Source organism: Lycorma delicatula, chromosome 1, assembly GCF_047948215.1.
Source record: "Lycorma delicatula isolate Av1 chromosome 1, ASM4794821v1, whole genome shotgun sequence".
Taxonomy (NCBI): Eukaryota; Metazoa; Arthropoda; class Insecta; order Hemiptera; family Fulgoridae; genus Lycorma; species Lycorma delicatula.
In genome coordinates, this window is record NC_134455.1 from 71831060 (window position 1) to 71855555 (window position 24496).

The 24496-nt window shown below is 32.6% G+C and overlaps 1 protein-coding gene and 1 pseudogene across 3 annotated transcripts in view; one reads left to right on the forward strand and one right to left on the reverse strand.

Moving 5' to 3' along the window:
• The window catches only part of LOC142319316 (suppressor of lurcher protein 1-like), a 1297987-nt gene that overhangs the window by 389982 nt on the left and 883509 nt on the right, over positions 1–24496 (forward strand). For all 3 annotated transcript variants that reach the window (XM_075356472.1, XM_075356462.1, XM_075356483.1), the window contains exon 4: positions 12379–12559. In XM_075356472.1, the coding sequence (XP_075212587.1) occupies positions 12379–12559 (181 nt within the window). The remainder of the gene's footprint in view (positions 1–12378; positions 12560–24496) is intronic.
• Positions 10883–11006, reverse strand: LOC142318617 (U6atac minor spliceosomal RNA; annotated as a pseudogene).

Below are 24496 nucleotides of genomic sequence, written 5' to 3' on the forward strand. Positions count from 1 at the left end.
TGACGGAACCGATTTCCTTAAAATTTGCTCAAATATCTCTTAACATGTTACGTTGATCATATTAATTTTTATTTCAAAATTAGTTTAGGGGTATATCGAAAAAAACAACTTCGATTTTCTTCAAAGGCATTTTAGAAAAAAAAAATTAAGCAAATTTGTTACCTACATTGCATTTATAAATAATCCAAAAAAACAATTTTTTTTCAAATAATAAACCCCCATCTCTTAGTATTGAAATATTAATTTATTTGTTCTCTCTTCGATTTTAATTTTCTATTAGTTTTTTTTTGTATTTTATACATCATATATAGGATTGTCTAAAATTTTCTAAAATTATTAATCCGGGGACGTTTAACATAGAAAAGTTTTGGAAAAATTTTACGTTCTTGTTTTAGCCTTTATTGGTGATGGTGTTAAAAACTTTACTTACGCAAATTTGTTAAACTTAAGTGTAAAAATCTTTGCTCTCTATTAGAAACCATTAGAAATTTTCAGTTTACATCTTACAACATACTCTTTAGCAATCCTGTTTCGACTGAAAGACTAATGAGACGTTTTAATGACTAAGAAGAAGTATGATATTACTCCGCTTTATGATATTGCTGTAAAATGTTTATGTTCTGCTTCTGCTCAAGAATGTTTTGTATTGTTTAAAGATAATTCTCTTATTCTCTTATTCTTCTTCTTCTTCTTTCTTCTATTCGCCTTTTATGTCAGGTTACCTTAAAAATCGAGTAAATTTTTTAAAATCAGATCTGTTTTTTGTCATTTATTACTTTCCTTTTTTATATTTAGTGATGAATATAAATGAAGGTAAAAGTAATTGTAAATTTCTAACGTGAATTTATGTTGTGAGTTAATGCAGTAGTACTGAATATTCCGTTAGGATTTTTGAAACTTACTTTAATTGAGAACCAATATTCTCCCAGCCGCAATGGAACTGGCTCCAATATTTATCTTTACATTTCAACTGATGTCATGGTAGATAGTATTTTATCAGAGCTTTATCACAGTTTTCAATATTAACAAAAAAATATAATAATGCCATAAAAATAGAAGTGATTATCGTCCATATTAATACTTGAAATAATAGTAAAATAAATAGGGACATATAAAATAAAGTAAGTAAAAAGAATAATAATGTAATTTGGAAGGCTTTAACTAAAGTCATTGCAGCACGTCACTTTTCTACAGAGAATGGAGGTTTTTAGTTTTTAATACTATTATTTAAAAACATATTACCTGAGTGAAATCTTTTAATTTTATTTCAAATAAATTGTAATGAAGATCTTCTAAATGGATTAAAAATGGCAGCGGAATCACGACAAAGCACTCTTTCATATAGAAATATTTTTCAGTTGATATGAAAACGGTTCTATATTCTGCTTTGACAGAGGTATTGTTATATTTTTAGGAAATCTTTTGAAGGATATCGTAAGATATAATATTTTTTTGAACTTAAATACACACTAATAGGATAATAAATGTTTAATAATTTTAACAAGCTTATCATTTTATCAAGAGGCTTCAGAGCAAAACAAGTAAGAGTTTATTCTGTTACCACTTATATGCCTAATTTAATATCGGCGGCCGAAACGGTATAGCAACTCAGATGCAAACGGGCGCACAGTGTACGGACGCGCTGATAAAAGCATCACTCCCACCGCGCAGTTCTCTCACCATAGCGGCGCTACAGCCCCAACATTCTCAGGCTCTCATAAATAAGCGTGCACTACAAGAGTGAGCTCAATTCATCGTCGACCACCACCTGGAGAAGATCAAGAAGAAGATTGAAGAGGAAGGTCCCTGGCCGGCTCAACGTGGGACCTCCCGGCGGATGTCAGCATTCCCGCCGGAGCAGTAGGCCTGGCCGGCTTGCCGAGGGAGACGCTGGACGCAGATGCTACCTTCCCTCTCCAGCACCAGTTCGTTGGGCTTCAATCGCCCTGGCCGGCGGACTCAGCAGCAGGAACCGGCCCAACGTTGGGTCACTCGGGGAGAACCGCCCCGGCGAAGGACGACCGATGCCAAGCCCGCAGTGAGACGGCACTACGGAGCTCTGGCGGCTACCACTGCCCCGCTGTAGTGGGGACCCAATTGCCGCTGTGTGAAAGCCCGTCCGGACTTCAATGGACGAACTGCTACTCCCCGACTTCGCCGGAGTCCATCTTCTGGACCCAACAGCTCTTCTCAGAGCTAACGCAAAAGAAACGGGCCTTTTCAGGGCCACCACAAGGTTGTGAATTACGTGCCGTCGAAGCTATTCCGCGACAATTCTTTTCCACGAAAAATCAATTCGTTCTATGACAATTTTACACTATAATAAAAAAAATACTACTATTAGAATCAGTAGCAGCAATACAATTTACGCGAGCAGCAAAATTAGGTTCACTAGATAAGCATTATGCTGCTTTTTATCTAATATTTGTGGTTAAAGATAGTTATAAACCATCAGCTGAATAATATTTTTCATTTCTAATGAAGTTCTTCAAATAATTACGTTCAGATATAGATACGATTTTGTTGTGTTATGTATGAAGAATTTAACAATGAGTGATTTGAATTTTTGGGGCTGTATATTATTGGCTGATATTTTACCAGTGTGACATTAATTAATCCTTAAAATTTCGGTATTAATATTTTTATACAGACAAAGTTTATACTTGTTTTATCCTTTATTCATCTAACTGTACTTTATAATATAAAGAAAATAAATTTACATCTGTCATAAATTTTCAATACATTCACACAGTTTTTAAGACAATATTCCCTTTTTTAAGTGTATGAAAGGGGGATACAAAATACATACGTGAATAATTATTACGAGGATCCGCATCGCGATGTCGTCCGCACATATAAACGCACTTACGTGCGTTTATCGTCGCAGTCCTTTTTTTTATATTATTATTTTTACATCGTTGTACAAAGTAAAGGAGGTATTGTAATCGCGAAAAAAATTCGGTTTTCAGATTTCAGCGGAAATATCCATTCTGACTAGTTGTGGCGTGACGGTGTACTACGTACGTACATATTTATCTCGCATAACTCAAAAACGATTAGCCGTAGAATGTCGAAATTTTGTATTTAGGTTTGTTGTAACATCTAGTTGTGCACCTTCCCTTATGGTTGCAATCGAGTGTGCCAAAAATGTGTGAACAGTCAGACATGTAAATTAAACGGGGTTACAATTTTGAAACATTTGGATTTTGGACTTTTTCTTAATTTCAAATAAGCCCTCGTTGAGAGGTTTTCAATGATATATCATAAGTGGAATTTATTTTCATTGATTCCGGAGTTATAGCCAAATAAAATTTAAATTAATGAAATATTTGGATGTTTCAAGGGCAAGGTACATTGGTTGGAATCCGACTTCTTTTACATATATATTTTTTAATTTAAATATACTGATTTACTAATAATTATTAATCTCAGATTATAAAAAAAAAAATGAAAAACTTTGAAGTTACTAGTGAAATAAAATTTTAGGTCCTTCTCATTTAATTCATAAATTTGTAATGTTTAAGAAGTCGGATTCGAAGCGATATATGCATGGTTACGAATCCGACACATTCTCACTTACACCACATATCTCTTGAGTAATGTGAAACAAAATTAATATATAAAACAATATAAAATTCTAAGGAAAGTTTAGGGCCATTTTTCGTGTAAATGTCCAATTAATTAAAGAATTGGAGGATCGTATCTCATTTTCTATTGAAATAAGTTTAAATGAAGTGCGCAAAAAATGTGTTTATGTAATTTAATAGGCATACAAGGAAGTCAGGTGATGTCCACATCAGATCTTTAGTAAAGTAACCTAAGGCAGGTGCAGTCAGTCGCATCGCACGTACAGTTAAATTTGCAGTACTGTGTTCGTTGAGCTGCCGCTCCGTAGTCCATCGCACCGCTTAAAAATATAAATAAAAAAAAAAACGAATTTTTTACTTCTCATCACACCTTTAAATTCGAATTGCATAAAAATCTAAAGATTTATTTTTAGATATTTACATGACGATTACAAAAAAAAAATCGAATTGATTACTTCATTTGTTACAGAGAATTTAAAAAAAAAATAGTCGGGTTTCAAAAAATTCAAAATCCTTTTTAGCCATTTAAATCGGAACGTCAAAAATTTATAAAATTTAAAAAAATATTCGAATGAAATTGACACACCAAAAATCAAGTTGATATCTTAATTTTTTACGAGAACTTAAAACAAATACTGAATTTCATTGTTACTACATTAACGCTTGAATTCTGAATTTAAAAATAAATCGGGAATGCAAGTCCGCCTGAGAAATACTTACTAAAAGAGAAATACTAATGATTGCTGCATTCAGAATATGCTTTAAACGTGACTAATGAGATCAGAACTAATTAATTGGATTTTCTGTAATGAAATAATTACAAATTGATTATAATATCAAGATAAATTTAAAATATCCAAATCGGTATTCGATTTTCACAATAATGTCTGCATATTTAAAAGCTTATAAAATTAAAATTTTTAATTGAGGTTAGCAGCCTAGCTTGCTTAAATTTGATTGATTTGTAAAACATAAATTTTGTAAATTTTTTTATACAAAAAAAAGAAAAAGTAATTTAATGGAAATAGGATTGATTGTTTTTTTTTCTTTAATTAAATCTTGAGTTATATTTTCTTTAATTTAACAAAAATCTGTACTGTTTAATTTCAAAAACCTCATATTTTATAAAATAATAGGTGAACACAGATTTTCTACGAATTATAAGAATAGAACTTTCTTAATCAACTTTTATTTTGAAAAGGTTACGTTATAGAAATATAAAGTTGGAACAGGTGTAACATTGACAAAAATGTCAAATTCTTTGGTAACAATTTACGGGTTAAAATTAAATAAAAATAAGTTTCTGTTCAATTTTTCTCTTCATTTAACTTTTTCTAAGTACGTATTAATAATATTTAAAATAAACGAGTACAGTATTATGGGCCACTGACTGTTATATTATTGTACATTGAAATGATCTTTTTAATAGACACTTATATTATTTTTAACAATTGAGAAAAATAATATTATAATTAAAATTTTAATTGTTTAATCCATTTTTTAATTTCTACAAAAAAACATTTTTAAACATTAACAATAAATTATAAAATAAGGTATAATTTCTATAGTTTGAAAATACGATTTAGCATAAATATTTTGTAAAATACACATTTTCTATGGTTATCAATAACTTTATTTTTTTGGTTTTTGTAATTGTACAGAGTGTAAAATTTCCCTAAATCTTAACATAAAAAAACAAATACATGCTACAATTGAAACGTTACAATTTCATTTCTAACACATTATATTCCAAAATAAACTCTTCGGTAGAGAGTTGTAGCGTCTGTACATTTCATCCGGAATGTTTTGGAGTCTTATAGCGGTCAGACTTGGGATTTTTCTAACGTTACAAAATTAATCTTTGATTTTGCTACGGTTATGAATGACGCGAGTAAGTGAAAGTAGATTATGAGCGTGTACGAGATGATTCAAGCTGGTATACTCACGCGAACGCTTTGGTTGCTGATTTTGCAATTTTTTTTAATAATTGTCTTTTAATAGCTAGCGTTATACTCAGTTATTGAAAGTAAATTGGTTACAGAAAATGTTTTATAAACTACTCCTTTTGGGAATCAGTTATTAAAAATACATGACGTATAAGAAATATAAACAAAGCTAATGTATTGTACAACGTATCTTCATAGATCGTTTAGTTTATGGAGGCTCATAAATTTTCGTTAAAAATAATTTACTCTTTATCCAATTTTTTCAGATAATTATGTAATGATAACTTGAAACGCTGTGTTGTCAGTGAAAATTTGTGATACACTACAATGCCCTTCTCTACTCGCGGAGAAGGAATGAATTTTTACTTCTACTTGCCACTCGTTTTTAACAAGATCGTACTCCGTGAGAAGAGTGATACAAAACCATTACTAAAGATATACGAACAACCCTTTCGTACACGCTCACACGCTATTTTCGCCTACTCGAGTCATTCGTAACCACGGAATTAATTAACTGGGATGGTTATCCTGTAATTGCTAAAATAAATAAATTTAAAATAAAGTTAACCACTTTTATTTTCTCAAAACATAAATATTTGTAAAAAATCTGCATTTACGACGTTTTTGGTGGCAAAATTAACATATTTTTACTCTAGATTAAAGATTTAATCTAACATAAAATTTTTGATTTTTTATTTTAATGCTGTTAAATTTATTCTTGGCGTCTTTTTTAACTAACTTTTACTATCTTATTTTAGTTAACAAAAAATGATAATAAAGGTTTGCTATGGATAAATTTATACTTTTATATAAACAGGGAAGAGGGTTTTTGTTTGTTCCGGATAAACAAAATAAAATTACTTCATTAATTGCAACTAAATTTTTACTCATGTTTCTTGGTATAACTGAGAAGGTTTTTAGAATTATTTCACCTGAAAAAATATATATTTATGTAGTAGGGGAGATTTAGCGTATGAAACAAGAACTTTAATGTATTAAATTAATGAAGTGTGATTTGTGAGTTCCCTATGTGAGCTTGGTTTGAACTGAATCATTCGAATCAATTGAATGAATAATATTATAAAAATAATAGAATTAAATTTACGTTAAATATAATAATATAAATAAATTAAAAAAATTCTGTTTTATAATAATGGACGGGCTTCCCGTGGGGACTACTTGTGCGGCTAGAGGGGTGAGTTAATGCGAGCACCTCGTGTGAGGCTAGACCAATCATCATTATCTACTGGTAAAAATCGTCGTGCCCCTGGGGGGCTCTTATACAGGGTCATTCACGGGAACCGGATGTTTTTAAAATAAGCATAAAAAATTGAATATTTACTTTAAAAAAGTTTTATTGGTACTGAAACACTTGTTAAATCAAAGCATTTGTTACTTACTCATGAACGAAAAATTATGTCCGGCAAGTGATGTCCATTTTGGGCAATACATTGTTGTAGCCTTTCACGGTAACTGGCTTCAATTCTTTGCAGCATTTCTACATCAGTCTGGGTGATGACGAATTGCGATCTTTAGGTCCTCTAATGTACGCGGTTTATTGCCATACACACGCAATTTCAGAAACCCTCACAGAAAAAAATCACAACTACGCAATGTAACGATCAGCTGTTACAGTTACGGAAGCGTCATTTTCTTCAGATAATATGATCCAATAACACCGACGGCGGAAATCTCGCTGAACAGCAGTTACGGATTCGTCATTTCGCACAAAACTGTCATACGCGTACAGGCGTTGGTCTAGCATCCACGGCTCCATCTCAACGACTAAAATGTAAATGCTATAAACAAAGGAAACGTCAGACACCAGCCACGTGCCCCTCCCACCACGAATGCCCGAGTACAACCCATTTGAAAAACATCCGGTTCCCGTGAATGACCCTATATCTCTGCAAACAATTTTCCAATTTTCAATTCAAACGGGGTATTTATTAGTAGGTTACCTTTTGCATGCTTCAGGTATACTCTCGATCTAACGGATCACGGTTATTCGTAAATGTTGTTATATCTTCGCAAAAAATCTTCCAATTTTCAAAATTCAAACTGCGTATACGCTAGCATAATACAAAATCACGATTGAACCAAACGAAAACAAAAATTAACTGATATACTCAGAAATGGAGTTTATTACATGACTGGCCAAAAAGAAGTGTAATTTATTTAGGTGTATAAGCATGTAGTTTGTTCCGCGTAGAAAGGTCCACGGCTGAATCGATTTAGATGTTTGACCTCGTGTTTGAATCTTTACGTTACCGGGAGTGTGATAGGCTATATAAATATTTGTGTATTTATATAATGTTTAAATAGATTTAAAAAATATTAAAAAAAGATTGTACAATATAAAATACTTATTATTAGCAATTAGTTTTATATATTTCAGTCTTTGTCTTACTTTAACTTTTTAATATCTCTCTACCAATTATTAACTAAACTATTAATTATTAATTAAAAAACTATTAATCATAAGTAAACTACTACTTATTAACCAAAGTATTAAAATTACTTTTACTACTAGTATATGATGAAATGGACTACTTTTTACAAAAATATTCTCCCACACATTTCTCTCTTCAATTCATGTTAACACCTTTTCATATCAAATTTTATGTTCCAAACTAATTTCTCAAAGTCGATTCCAACCTATTTTTTCAACGTTTCTTTTATAATCATATTTCAAAGGCATTATTTCTTTTCCTTTTTTTGCTGTTACAGAAGAAGAAAACACTCCAATTCGTATATGTATTTTCCAGAATTTATTTCTAGTTGTTAGATTTTTATTTGATATTAGAAAATTTTCTTTTCTTATGAAACATCGGTTTTTTTCTACCAATAACTGTGCTATTTCATTTAATTAACTCTCTATCTAACAAATATTTTGGCAACTTTTTAATATTTTAATTCCTTACCCTTATTATTTAATGTTTGATTTTCCCTCTTCTCTTCTGTCTGTTTTAATGATATTTATTTTCTATCTGAATATAATTATCCATACCATTCGGTATTGTTTTGATTCATTATCTTTAATTTTTCTTTGGATGTTTACTAAACTCTTAAAAATGTTTCATCAATTTCTCTTCCAGTTTCTGTGTGTACAGTTTAAAAGCAACGGTGACAGAGTATATCCTTTGCCTTATTCCATTCCGACTCTGAACTTACTTTTCTTTTACTTTTATTCAAACTGGCGTAAGATTCTTAAAGAAAATGTAAATAACTCTTCTTTTCTGTACATAACTCCAGTATTTCTTGCATTTTTTTAACTTTGTTCATTTTACATTATAAAAGACTTTATCCATCTCTACAAATTCCATGTAAATAGATAGCTTTCTTCTTTTTAAGCGTATCTTCGAAAATGAATCTGAGAGTAGAATGGACTCTCTTCTTCTTACCCATTTTCTTTCTGTAACCGAAATGGCCTATATCTATCAAATATTTTACAATACGTTCTAATTGGCTGTAAATTTTCTACGTGTCGTATTTTTATCTCAGTCCATCAAAGTGTGTAGGTGAAATCATTTTCATATTCATCCGCTACTGCTTTCTTGACAAATATTTTTTATTCTCCTTTTTTTATAATCTTACAATATTTATTCAGTCACTTACGTTTTTGTACGATAATGTGAAAAGCTTACACTATCCTAGTTCTTTCTAACAGTACATAATTCAAATAATAATATTCACTGCTTTATTTTTGTAAAATTTCTCAAAATTAAGTCGCATTCAGATTTACTATTTCAATAATAAATGATTCTGTATCAAATGAATCATTTAAATCGTTCCTTAATCTTCGGAAAATAAATCATCCTTCATTATAATTTCATTATCGTCAAAATCAGTGTCTGCTGCTACGTACATTTTACACCCCATTATTTGGTTTCAAAATCTCCGCGAAACACTTATTTTGTAGCGTAAATGTTACTTCATGGTTTATCAAGAAGGATCTTCTGTTATGACTACAAATTAAGAATGGTGAAAGTAATTTATTTATACGTAGTTAAATATTGTAAAAGCCTATTTCCTATCTCAGTCCTTTTTCCTAAACCACACTGCCTACCTACTCTTCCCTTTATCGTCCTTCTCTTTACTGTAACATTCTAGTCCCTCTCTCATCAAAACATCAGTTTCTTTTTTATCTTCATATATATTTCTTTTGCTCTTTAGAAGAAGTTAACATAGAAACCTACACTGTTGTTGTAGGGTTAAACCTTAAATCTATTCAAAATAAAAAAATTTCTTACTAGGTTGGTTGTAATTACAAAATCCATATCCTATATTTGTATTCATTATTATCCTAATCCTGTATTTTTGTTTTTGTTTTATGATAATTATTCTTAACTCTGACCAATCATCCTATTTGTCTTCTCAAATTCCTAGTTTAATATCTAGCTTTAATCCATTATGATTTTTTAAATTTTTGTTTAATTACTAAGCCTACTATTTTTGTTTAAACTTTGCAAATTATGTGCTCCGATTTGAAGAATATAATGGTGCATTCTTATACTATTAAAAATCTCCTTTTGTATAGATTTCACCGTGTGTGATCTGAAAGAAGTTCTACAGTGCGTCTGGAAAGTTACTCTACACTGAAATCATGGAAGTGTAATGTCGAAACTTTCTTAATTATTACTATGTATTTTTATTGCATTATGTTATCGAAACTGTTATTACAATAACTAGAATAGTTTAGAAAACATGTTAAAATGATCTCCTCTAATATCATTAATACATTGCCCGCATTTCAATCTGTTTTTAACCAGTTTAACCGGCTGATGTACTGGATTGTCTCGTACGTTTGCCGTTATTGCGGTTTTCAGTTCATTAATCGTGCTTGTTTGTTGCAATACCCTGTTTTTTTCGGTACACTCCATAGAAAATAATCTTACGGAGTCACATCGGGTGATCATGCAGGCCACAAATCCATCAGAATGATTTGTTCACCAAAGACATTTCGTAAAAAATCATTGACCTGTTAGCTGTGTGAGCTATGGCGTCATATTGTTGGAATCAACCGTGATTGATTTCCACTTCTGTTAACTAACTAATGCAGCATTTTGTTAAAACAGATCAATAACGATCGCTATTAACTGTATTTATAAAAAAAGAACGAACCAAAATTGCGTGACATACTCACACCAATCCAGACTCCAATGTTCGCATCGTGGGGGTTAGTTGTATATTGTGAATTAATATACTCTCCCAAATGAAACTACTCTTCATCTGAAAAAAATGTAACGTGTAGGATATCTACGGAATTTTGCTCAATAAAGCGTTTAAACCATTGACAACAATTTAGTCTTCTGGCATGATGAATCTGTAGGTTTCAATTCTTGAAACACACACTATTTTGTAGGGGAAAATTTTCATTTCTTTTCTTACAGTTTTATGGGTGGTAGTAACTCCGATATCTTTTCCATCCTTGTCTAGGGGAGTGCTAACCGTCTCTCCTTTCATACAACACAACTCTGATATCTTACTGCTGTGATAACTTACGCATTGACGTAGGTGGATTTTCGGCCATAGCATCCGAAATACCAAGCAGCATCTGTTCATTTAGTTTAGGTGGTCTTCCACTTCGATCAGCGTCTTCAACACAGGTGGTTGATGTCCGAAATTTTTCGAGTTGAGTTCGAACTGCATTGCGGTGACGATCAGGAGTATTTGGAACTTTTCAGCAAAATTGTGGTACATTAAATTAGTAGATTTGTCACCTTCACGAAAAACGTGTTCAAAAAAAAATGCGTTCCTCTACCGAAAGAACCACTACATTTCTCGCAGCTATTGATTCCGATAATCGAAACAACACGAATCACGCTCAATCACAATTCAACAACTGATGTCTTGATTTATTACTGATCAATGCCCAACAAATCCACAGGGCAATCAACCTAACACTGAAAGAACAGAATACGTCACATATTTCTAAAGCATACTGCACAGATACTTTTCGAACGCTCTGTATTTAACACTAGAAAACGTTATCGTATTGATTTAAAAGAAGAAAAATAAAGGAATGAGAAAGAAGATTTTCTTCTAATGTTTAGTTCTATAATTTTAATTTGCTTATAGGTTTTCTTATAGGTATTTTTTTTCTTATAGGTTAACCTTATGTTTTCTGTTCAGATCGTTTCAAATTCAAATTTGTCAGTAGTGGTCTTAATAATAATTAGAAAGGCTTTAAGCATTTAGGGATCATGTCTTCTTATGCTACCTTAACATTTACCCACCGGTTATGATAGCACATGTGTTGCTGCGACAAACTTGTTTCTCAAAGGCATGACTCCAATAACATTTAGTCATATTTATAGACTATACTAAAGCATTTTTATTAACTTTGTGACATTTTTCGGTCAAATTCCCCTCACCCACCTGTTAGATGTTATCCCAGCTAACTTCTCATATTTCCGCTGCTTATCGGACTATTTATTTAATTGCAGGAATTTAAGCACCGAATCCATATCATATATATTTATTTAAAATATTTATCTCAACACAATCGAATAATATACATCAACCGTACATATTATCTGCTGAGTAGTAATACAGGTGCGTTACCTATAACACGAAAATATTTAGGCGACACTGAATCTAGTTACCTTAAATTCACTACTCTATTTTACAGTGAACGTAGAAGTGGAAGATGATAAAATAATTTTGACTTTAATTTTAAAATAATTACTTTAATCTTAATAGCATATTCATTTTGATAATTATTAATAAATTTAATTTCAAATTTAAAAAAAAAAATATATATATATATATATATATACAATAATAGTAGTAATTTTAATTTATAATTTAAACATTAATCCTTTGTAACTATTATTTTTCAGGTTGTGACTGTTTACAATATTCGGAAACGTACGGGAAAGAGTACGGTACGTTTAACAGTCCCGATTATCCCCGGCCGTATCCTGCTAATATAAATTGTCTCCTTTATACGTTTATCGCTGATATTGAAGAAATAGTGGAAATTACATTTAAGGATTTTGATGTATATAAAACACACCTGGAGTAAGTAAATATCATTATTTTTATTTTTTTATTTTTTAGAATTTTATAAACAATATTACTTTTATTTTTTTAATTGAGTCTCACCGAATTAGTGTTATAGTATATTATTTGAACTATGCATTATGTTATTCAAAATTTACAAAACTCAGGATCATCGAAAAGTTACACATTCCCATGTTAAAAAAATAGCTTACATGGAATATAATATATGAAAAAAAATATATATGTATTAAATTTTAAGAAAAAAATTTAAATTGAACAACTAGTAGTAATTTTGTTATAATAAATATTTGAAGTGCTCTCCATTTGCAGCTATAAAAGTATCAACATGTTTCTTCATGTTATTAACCACTTTTTTAATGGTTGTGGCGCTGATATGGGATGTTTCTACTTCAACGTTCCGTTTGAGTTGATAATTTGTGAGAGATTTATTTCTGAAAGTTATTTGCTTTTATATAAACACAAAGAAACAAATCTGCATAATATAAATTTGTGACCTAGGTAACCGTAGATCACAGGAAATGAGCTTTCCAAAAAATTCACGTAACAGCAAAATTGCGTTATTCTCTCTGTGAGCTATTGCACTGTCTTCCTCCAATCCGTCATTGCGTTCATCTTCTTCTAGCAGCGCTATGAAGAGCAGTTATAATCTGCCGATAATGTTCACGTACTCTGTGATCTTGAAAAATATTGGACTAACCATTCTTTTCCGAGAAATCATGCACCAAAATCCGATTTTTCTGAATTTAATGTAATCTCGTGGAAAATTATAAGATTGTCTGAACTGGAATATGTCGTTTACTCAGATGAAACCATCCCTTGTCAATAAAGAAAATGCTAACCAATATCCGAATATTCTTGAAAACAAAACACATAAATCAATACTGCAATAATTTAGACATTTTTCATGATCGGGATTCTTGTAATTCCTTGTATACATTTGCAGGTGAATACGTTACGGAAGTAATTCTAATTTCCTTGTGGCTTTTCTAATATTCCCGTATGGAATTTCTATTTTCTAAGATATCTTTAATATTGACTTTCGAGGTGATCTTTCATAGAATATATGGATACATTCTAAAGATTTGTCATTTATAATTGTGGTCGGACGGACCGTTTTCGTTCATAAACAACAATTTCTCTAAAACGAGCATGTGTAAAATTGTTGATTTAATGGGTACATTTGATTGAGGAAAACTACATCAAAGTCATTCTATTACTTTAAAGCTTATGTGATTTAAAATAACTGTGAAGAATAAATGCACGTTGAGCTTATGTAAAACACATGATAATCTTCGTGACTGACAAAGTAGCCAGAGGTTACATAATTAATTATTGTGTATAAAAATTGAAATAAGATTACCATTAGTGCCAACCTAAAAGTAAATTTCCTAATACAGTGGACCAATGAAATTAGAGTATGTAACTTTTCGTTCACAAAAAATTACAAAATATTTTTTTTTAATCGCCAAATCGATTTTTAAGGAAGTTTTCATATTTTAGTTGTTTTTTTTTGTATTTATATATAATTAGATTAGAATAGTATGAAATAATTTTTACCGTAGACACGTTTTCATAAAACTCTTATGAATAAAATACACTTATATTCACTTAAGATCGATACGCTACATTTGAACCATTTTTATTAATTAAGTGCGACAATGGTGCAGGAACTTTGAAGCAGGACGTACAGAAATTCATGATGCAGGCGGTCAGGGAAGAAAGCGAGTGTCAACCGATGATCTCGTTGAGCGAGTGGATGAGGCAATTCGAGAAAATCGTCGGTTCACAATTTCTGTATTGAGTGATTCGTTTCCTGAAATTTCAAGGTCAGCTCTCTACACCGTTGTGAGTGAGAGACTTCAGTACCGCAAACTCTGTGCGAGATGGGTTCCCAAGATGCTGTCCGACCATCACAAAACAGTGAGAATGGACGCCACCCTAACATTTCTCCAGCGCTACAACAATGAAGGAGAAGATTTTTTGAACAAAATTGTCACATGGGAAGAGACATGGGTCTATTTCAAAACTGAAGAAACAAAATAACAATCCACACAGTGGATGCGTTCTAATTCTCCCAGTAAAAACCAAAAAAGTTCAAGTGAACCTTCTCCAACAGAAAATATATGGCATTTGTGTTCTGGGACCGGAATGGAGTTCTCTTGGTGGAATTCATGGAACGTGACACGACCATCACTGCAGCTTCGTGACTATTCATTATCTACGAAGGGCAATTCAAAATAAGCGGAGAGAAATGTTGTGTCATCAGGCGTTGTCTTTCTCCATGACAATGCTCGACCACACTCTGCAGCTGTAACAAATAAGTTCCTGCAGCGTTTTCGTTGGGAAGTGTTTGATCACCTACCATACAGCCCGGACTTGGCTGCATCAGATTTTCACCTCTTTGCTCACATGAAACGCTGGCTAGGAGGACAATAGTTTGGCATAGACATCGAGCAGCAGACCAGCATAGAAACATGGCTGAAAACACAGGCGGCTCTGTTCTATGACGAGGGTATAGGAAAGTTGGTACCACGCTACGACAAATTTATAAATCGGAGTGGCGACTATGCAGAGAAAGAGCGTAACTATGTAACTAATAAAAAATTTTTTATTTTCACTGTGGTTTTAATTTCGTGACCGATTGGACGTTGAAAAAAAAATAACCCTCGTATTTTGTTGTTCTAGAATTTGAATCAGATGATGGTTCTTTCCCGAATTTTACAACGTTTTCACCCTTTTTTTCCACGAATCATTATACTTTAGCTTATTATTTGGTTAATTATAAAACAAAAAAAAAATGTTATTATAATTTGTATTATAAAATTAATTAGACGAGGTTAGTGAGCGAAGCGAGCGTAGGTTAAGTTGATGTACGTACGATTCCGTGTACTGAAACGGAATCGTACATGATTTGTACGTATATCAACATAACATACCCTACCTTCTCACTAACCTCGTTTAATTAACGATAAATATACAAACAATGTACAACCAAATAACAAGCTAAACTATAATGATTCGTGAAAAATTTTGGTTGTGAAATTCGGTAAAGTATTCTGATGTTTCACAATAAAAAATAAAGTGTAAGAAAGACATTATGATAATTTTTCTTCTTATCTACATGCTTCTGACTTTGATAATTTTGTTTAAACACAGTAGTTATCCTTTTAAACTTACATTTGCTCATACTCTGGGAGTAATTAATCACTTTAATGAATGTTTTTGCATTTTTCAACAGATTTATTTATCCTTACCAAAACTGATTATCCTCAGTTTTCCTTTAGATAAAAAAATTATTGTTCCATTTGCTTACACTATGTATATAACTTATTGTTTCAGAACAGAAAATGTACATAAATCTGTATTCACTTCTATCTGTCATTGATTTATTGAGGCTGGGACATATGAAAAGCATCTTGGATACTAAATGCAACAATCGGAGTTACATTATCTGAAAATAATGATATTTACTCGCTCTACAGTTAATCTTTTATGGTGAAATAATTTAAGTTGGCAATTCTATAGTTGAATATCATCTAAATTTCTTTGGTATTGATAGGGAAAAGTATTTTGAATCTGATAAGTATTGTTACAAGAAATCACATCACTCCTTACTTCTAGAAAGCTTAGTAGAAAATGCGATTTTAGTAGCTATATAATTTTGAGAAATATTTTACGACTCATATCAGGTCGTTTTTTAACCGCTACGGTTTTGGCAGTTAACATAAATACCAGAAAATTTGTCATTTAACTTCATGTACATAATTCTCCTTCCGTGAATAAAACTGGCAATTTTCAATGGCGGTATTCAATAACTATTGAGCAATGTGACTTTTTTCCAAATGTTTATCAGAGTTTTGCCTTTCCACGTGTCTTATTATTGTTACAACAAAATGAAACTGTGGAAATCGATAAAAATAACAGAAAAATGGGCTTTTATATTCAACGTTTTAGAGCTCGTAGATAAAACGTAATACAAAATCTTAATGAAAAAATATTGTATGTATGTACATTCAACATCATGTTGTATGTATATACATATAACTTATGGTGAATGATTTTTTGTGTTTTTATCCACACATTTATGTTGGCCTCTATTTACCTTTATATCTGAGAAACCTACCCCTTTTTGTGGAGGTATAGGATAACATTATTTCGTACAGCAAGGGATTCATTAATTCATCTCTTTAGGCTATCTGTCCAAGCGAATATATATCCTATGTATATTAAGCTGTGAAGCATCTGAGATATAAGTTGTAATACTCGTACTTAGAATTCTTTTCGTTATATATCTGCCTCTTTGTGAAGTGTAGAATCAAGTGACTGAATCGCTTATACGATTAAATATCAGTTAAAGTTCCGTAGTTTTGGATATTGATCATAAGTTCATTCAGCTAATGAAGAAAGTTGAGGGAAACCACTTCACTCTTTACTTTTCCAAGAAATTCTGGTAAAGGATACATTTAATTATTCAGTATGGGTATGCCATTTTCTATAGTGATTTATGTTTTGTATCAGATTATTTACTTTCCTGCTCTTATGATGAACAAATTTTACAATTGAATATCATCTACATATCCTACACTAGCTTACGGCATTCAAATTTCAATATTCCATTCGTAATTTAACTTTTGGACATTGGTATGCTTACTTGTGTCTTAATGGGATAATTATATTATCAGTCTTAAAAAACGTACAGTGAAATTAAACCCTACATTTTGAAGAAGGGTCTACATCAGCTGAAAAACACACACTCATGTGTTTTTGTGTTGGCTAATTAAAACTAATGTGATCCGGAAAGCCATTATAAATAATAAAATTGAATTAAACCAAATTACGAAAAAAAAATTGTAAAAGTATTCCCACTACTAAACATTTATTATTATATATTTGTCTAACTTTTCAGACAATATTTAATCTACAAGATGAAACTTTTGCTTATTTTTTTTCTGAAAATGATGCATTGATATGGTGGAAGATTTTTTTCTATCCTTATTATATAAAAGTAATAAATCTCAAACTTCTTAAAAATAGATTTTATTACTTTTTTTAAAAAAATTCTTGATGTTTCTTCCTAATATCTTGAAACTATTATTTCTTTAAAAAAATGATTTATTAGAAGATTATATGAGTTATTGTATAATTTTTATTTCAGTGGTAGATGATGTTTTAGAAAACTATTTTATTTTGTATTAAAACCCTGAAATGTTATCATTGAAGTATTTTAAACTACGTGTTACTTCAAAAATAATTTTACGACAAATCTGGTAAACATAAGATTAAATTTTTGCTTATTTTTATTATTATCTAATGGTTTCACGAAAGTTGTTTTTTTGCTATAAAAATAAATTAAGTCTTTAGAATACAAACAGTTTTTTTCTTTGTCTACCGGGGAAGGATTAACTTTAGACGTTCAAATTTTCATATCGGGAAAGTATAAATATTGTTGACACATTTTTACTACCTTGAACGAAGTAAAGGAAGTATTGTAATCGCAAAAAATTTCGGTTTTCAGATTTCAACAGAAACAACCATTTTGACCATCCCTGAATCCATTTTGACATTTTAGCGTGAGGTCTGTACGTGCTATGTATCTCGCATTACTCAAAAACGATTAATCATAGGATGTTAAATTTTTGGATTTAGAACTGTTGCAACACCTAGTTGTGCACCTTCCCTTTTGATTACAATCGACTAGACTACAGCGTCAAGAAATGCCAAATATCTAATTTTATTTTGGATTTTGGACATTTCTTAACTGCAGTAATAAGCCCTCATTTAGTTCTTTTCAACGTTATATAATAAATGGTACTTATTTTCATTGGTTGCAGAGTTATAGCCAAATAGAATTTTAATTTATTAAATCGGATCATACAAGGGGAAGGAACATCGTTTCGATCCGACTTCATCTCCTTCTTTTAACTTTTGTTTTTAATATAAATATATTGATTTATTAATAGTTATTAATCTGAGATTGTAAAAAAAAAAATGTAACATAAATAATAACAAAAAAATAAAAAATCAGAAGTTATTAGTGCAATAAAAATTTATTTACTTTTAAAAATGTGTATATGTAATTTAATAGGCGTACAAGGAAGTCATGTGTGAACACATCAGATGTTTTATTTAGTAAAAAATGAGTACGATATATTTTATTAAAAAAATAAACTGATTATTACCTTTGTATTAATAATTTTATATTAAAAATACTAGTGTGGTTAAATGCCTTTAAACAACAGCGTGATTAATTTTTAGCTAGTTCACTATTTTAATAATACATTGAATAACACCAAACAGATAAACTGCACATTGAAAAGTAAAATTAAAAAAAACATTCTTGGAATTAAGTGTTTTCATGAAACAATTTTATTTTTTTGTAATTAATTTATAAATATTACGAATTTGTTCTAATAAAAATTGGTTATGGGTGTATTTATAAAATTATTGTTTGAATATACTATCATTTATAAAGACAAGTTTATTCAGTGAAATTATTATTATCTTCATATGATAAAGAAATTGTTAAATTTCAACATTACAATTTGCTATGATTTTTATAAGTTCTATTCATAATGCTTTGTAAATACGTTAAACCTAGAAATGATAAAATAATTAAACTTTTGTTTTGGAGGATTAGTCAACACAGTAGAAACGACATTAGATTTACAACGCAATTACCTAACTTAAATATACAGATATAATAAATATAATGACCTAATTTCAAACAGACATACACTGTTTACTTCGCAATAAAATTGTGTAAAATTACAAGACACAAAAAACAAGGCTTCCCTCATTATGACGATCTCGGTCACCGCAACACTTCTTCCGTTCCTAGCACTAATGGGCATTACCCGAAGTCGCCTTTCAGACACCCGAAATTGACAACACAACACAATCGTCAGTTTGGACTCTGTCAGAATGCTACCGTTGTAAATGCCTTGGCTGACATTTCTATCAGTGTATTTACACAACCTACTGTCATTTTTGAATGGCCTTTTTCAACCACGACCACCAACCGTAACTTACAACCCTTAACCAGCAAAATAACCGATTACACACAAATAAAAACGTGTAATTTTCATTTACAGTGTTTTAAATGTTCTATGTGCTCTCCACCTGCCACACGAATTCGTTAAGGCAAACTTCTTTCGCAATGCGTTAAAGATATTCAGTTACGGAAGTTACTACTACTGTGTTCCTGGTTTTCAGCTCATCTAAACCAGTAGGTAAAAGTGGAACATAAACACTTTTTTTCACATATCCGCACAAGAAAAGTCACAATTTACAATTTCTGGGGTTCTTGGGACCCAAGAATATAGTATACCTCTGTCGCACGGACACCATTTTGTTGACGACAGTGGTTAGCGTACGATTGTCTGTTAGTATTACAATCTGGTGACCGATATTTGAAACTTTTCAAACATGCTCTTTGAATTAGTGTAAATTTCATTCATCGACCATCCGTGGTTGCACAGGTATATGGTTTTGAATTCAGGTCGTTCTTTTTTGTATACAATGTATATTAATATTATTCTATAAACAGCAACAGAATTAGTATATATAAATATTTTTAATATATTATATAAGTTATTCGTTCTTAAAACATTTCAGATTAGTAGAAAATTTTTATTAATGAATCCTTTTCTTTTAATTAACACTTCCGTAAGTTATTATCCGTTAGAAATTATTATTAAATTATGAAAGTTTAGAAATAACTTAATCCTATTAGAATTTCTATTGTTTCTACTCTACGTCTATCATATTACATTATTAGTAGGTTTTACAGATTAAAATGGCTTCATTTGTTTCACTTAACAGCGGTTGTTTTGTTTTATTTTTTATCAAAATGAAAGAAAATATTCTATTCCAATTTCAGAAGATAATTTTAATTTATTCCTAAAAGTATTATTTTTTTTAAAATATAGTCTCTCTCACTCAATCGATCTCTCTCACTCGCTCACTCACTCTCTCTCTCTCTCTCTCTCTCTCTCTCGCTCTCTCTCTCTTTCTGTGAGTGTGTGTGTTTCTATTTGTGATATAAAATAGGCATAAATTAAAAGATTACTTAATATTTATGTTGCTCCTTTGGATTTTGACTTATATAAATTACCTCAAAAATAACAATATGAAAACAGAACTGAAGGCAATGATAGCGGGAATTTATTATTTCCCTACTAATCGCATAGCCTTGAACCAATCTTCCTTGCTGTTGTATCTTTCATCAGTTCGTTATTTATTGAATGAGGTTATAAATTTTTGTATTTTATTTATGAACGGAGTTGGTATTTTCGGTCCCGGTCCTTTAGACCATTGAGAAATAATTGACTGGGGTTGATCATGGGAGACTAGGCGCATATGACCTTCGTACTCCCAGTGTGATTCCCCTTCAGTCCGACTCCTGAAGTTCTTTTCGTGCTAGCGCCTTTCGGCCTAAGAGGAGTACGCCTTCTGGGTCCCTAGTGTTTGCAGGAAGCAATGCGGTCTCCTTTCCGGAGGGAGTCGCATGTGCTGGCTGGGGACAAAATTGTATCACATGATACAATTTTGTCCCCAGCTTTCCACTGTATCCCAGTCCACTTCCACTGTATCACAGTGGAGATCCCCGTCCGAGCGCTTCCAGTGGTCCTCTAACTAAAATATATAATAGGTTGCTCATTGACGGCCACTTTCCGGCGTGTTGAAAGCGTGGAGACTTGGTGTTCAAAGGAGGCGACAAAGGTCCTACAGTTAGTTCTTCTTACCGTCCACTAACGCTCTTGTCCGTGATTGGCAAGGTTTTTGAGAAGGTCCTATATTTGCGTGTTAATGTTAGATTAGCCACTGATCATTTGCTAATGGACAAGCAGTATGGTTTCCGATCGAGCAAGAGCACTGTGAATTTCATACCAAAGATGATGGATATAGCTTCCTCCGGTCCATGTTAATATTTATTAAGGATTTCCTGGACATATCCGGGGCATTTAACATGGTAGCGCTCTGCTCTATTTAAGATGCAGAAGCGTAAGTGTAAACGAAATGAATTGAGAAGTGCTCTCAAGTTATTCCAGCCATCGGACCGTTTCCCTGCGTGATGGCGGCTGGGTGGTTCGTAAAACCTTAACCAAAGGATGCCTTCAGGGCAGTGTTCTGAGTCCACTTCTTTAGTTCATAGAATTCGATTCGTTGTTGCGTTTAAGGTTGCCATGTAGTTGTAGTGTCATCGCTTATGTTGACGACGCGCTGCTACTGATTGAAGGGAATTGGCGTAACAGAGGTAGAATTCTGGGCTGCTTGTGCTTGTGAGACACTCCGACTATGGAGTCTCCAACATAAGATTATTTTGAGCCCAGAGAATACCACAATTATGGTTAAGGGCTGATTGGCTGCTTCCTGACATATCCGGGTTCGGATGGCTGGTCACCCCATTCGGTACGTTACGACTCAAAAATACCTGGATGTTATCCTTGATGAGAATTTTCGGTTCAAGGAACATCTACAGTATGTAGCAAAAAAGGCCGCTCATGCTTTTTATGGAATCCGTATTCATCCCAATTGGGGGTTGAATTCAACCCCCAATTAGGGTTTTAATTCATTATGTGAATTATTAATTTTAATTCATTATTAGGGCTTTTAGGTATTGCGTGGACATTTTTCTGTGGTCCCAGCGACTCCTCTTGCTGGCTGTTATAGGCGATTACAGAACAGTCTGTGAACAGGCAGTCTGTGTTATAGCCGGAGTCGAACCAATAGCAGCTACATTTCCAAGATAAATTACGTACTGAGGTCAGAACGAAAGCAGGAGATTGAAGAACGGGGCCTTGCGTTTTGGCAGGTCAGGTGGGATGAATCCCCCAAAGGGAGCTACACGCATGGTATATTTCCTGTAGTGTCTAATTTAAGTGCTATCAGATGGATCTCCCCAATCAGTATATCAGACAGTTTCTCTCCGGGGATGGTGCCTTTCGGGTGAGGTTGGCTAGGTTTCGTTTGGTGGATTCGAGTCAGTGCCCGGATTGAAGGACTGATGATACAGTAGACCACGTCCACTACGTCTGTCCCCAATACGAGGTCGAACGTTCACAAGCTGTTAGGGAACTGAGAGAATACATTCCTTTCTGGATCTCCGTACCAACTGGATGATCCGCAAGGAATTGTCTATATTGGCTGGTTTTCTTCGCGCCCTTGCGATGTGTAGGTGTCTGTAAAGGAAGTTTGATCCAGGTACTCGCTCGTGGTAGAATCCTGGGTGGCTAGGGTTCCGGCTTAGGCATTGGTTTGTTTGGAGGTAGGCGCATTAGCATCGTGAAACGGTTATACTGGTATTATTTGTGATTCGATTTGAGGCTCCCGCTGGTGGGGGTGGCTGCGCTGCCGGGGTATGGTAGCCCGTGCGACCGGGGGCGTGGCTTCTCTCCGCCGGTGGCGGTCCTAATAATGGCTTGGTAATGCCAGGCGAGACACCATGATGGGGCCGGGTGGGGGTGCGTCATTTTTCCCCGCCTCCTGCGCGGACCAGAATGGGGTTGCATTCTCCTTGTTAGGTGACCTAAACTGGTCGACTTATTTGGATGTTGGTCTGAATTTCTATGTTGCGTAAAACACAATTTTCATTAGTATAAGTTTAGCACTGATTTAACTTTAAACTCGTTCGTTTTCTGGTCCATTCACAGTCACGAACGGTGTAGTCAAATCTGTACTAAGCGCGGGGTCTGCGGTTTCGATTAGTTAGTTTGCGGGAATCATGTTAGGTTGGATGTAAAGATGTCCGTTTGAGACCTACGTGAAGGTGAAATTTAATATGTATTTACTGATGCAAATGTCTGCCAAGGCATTTGCATTGGTGGCATGCCGACCGAGGCCTGGCTGATGACTGTGAGATATAATCAGTTAGAGTGTCTAAAGTCGACCTCCGGTAAAGCCCCTCACGGCTTGTAACGGAGGAGGTGGTGTGGCGACTGGTAACGTCACAAGATGGTTTGTCTTCCTCCTACAAGGTTAGGATGGGGACATAATTATAAAAATTAGATAAAGAGGATGATGGGTAATTGGTGAGGTAAAGTTGAAGTTTGTAGTCTTCCTTCAGTCGGGCTACCTTCACTGCTGCGTCTCTTCTGGGCTCCGTCGTGCCGGCTTCTACTTAGTGTTGGCAGGACCATTTTCATTCTTCTCTTTTCTTTTATTGTATTATTCTGTAGCTTGCCTTTTCGTAAATCGGCTGTAAATAATTTACAAACCGGCAAACATTGACTAGTCCCGAGGCCCGGAAAGGGCAGCACGGAGTAAAGGGCAAGTCCCTTTTTTCTTCCGTCCGACGACTGCTGGCCTTTACTTCCACTTTATTCGCTGTCCGCAGGCGATCTTCTTCTTCCTGGAATGGATGTCTTACAATTGTTTATCAAAAAAATCTCGCGTTCGCGAATGTTGGGACAAAAGTCAATTGAATCGTTTTATTTTATCAAATGAAGATTTCTTTCGAAAAAAAATTAATTTTAAGATCAACCAGTCATACGTGTGTCCGGATTAAGAAAATTGTATTGCATTTAAAGACAGATTAATCCATTGATATTTTAATTTTAAAAAATGAGAAAATAAACTTTAATTCATATTCTGAATATAATTTATTAATAAAGTTAATTTCAGCGGTAGATATCAATTCATTATTATTAATAAACAGCAGGAGAACATAAGTACTATTTATTGGTAACTTTAAAATATTATTCAAGCTTTCTATTAAGAATAAGTTAAGTATAGATAAATAGTAAATTATTAACATTTTAATATACAACAAAAATATTAATTTATCTAAATATTCACGTTTTAAAGATTGTAATAGTATCAAATTTATTGCGTGAAAATCGAAGCAGTAATTAGTAATTTAGTATTTAAAAACTAAATAAATAAATAGAATTATTATAAATATAATAATTATTAGAGACTGTAAATTTTCTTTAA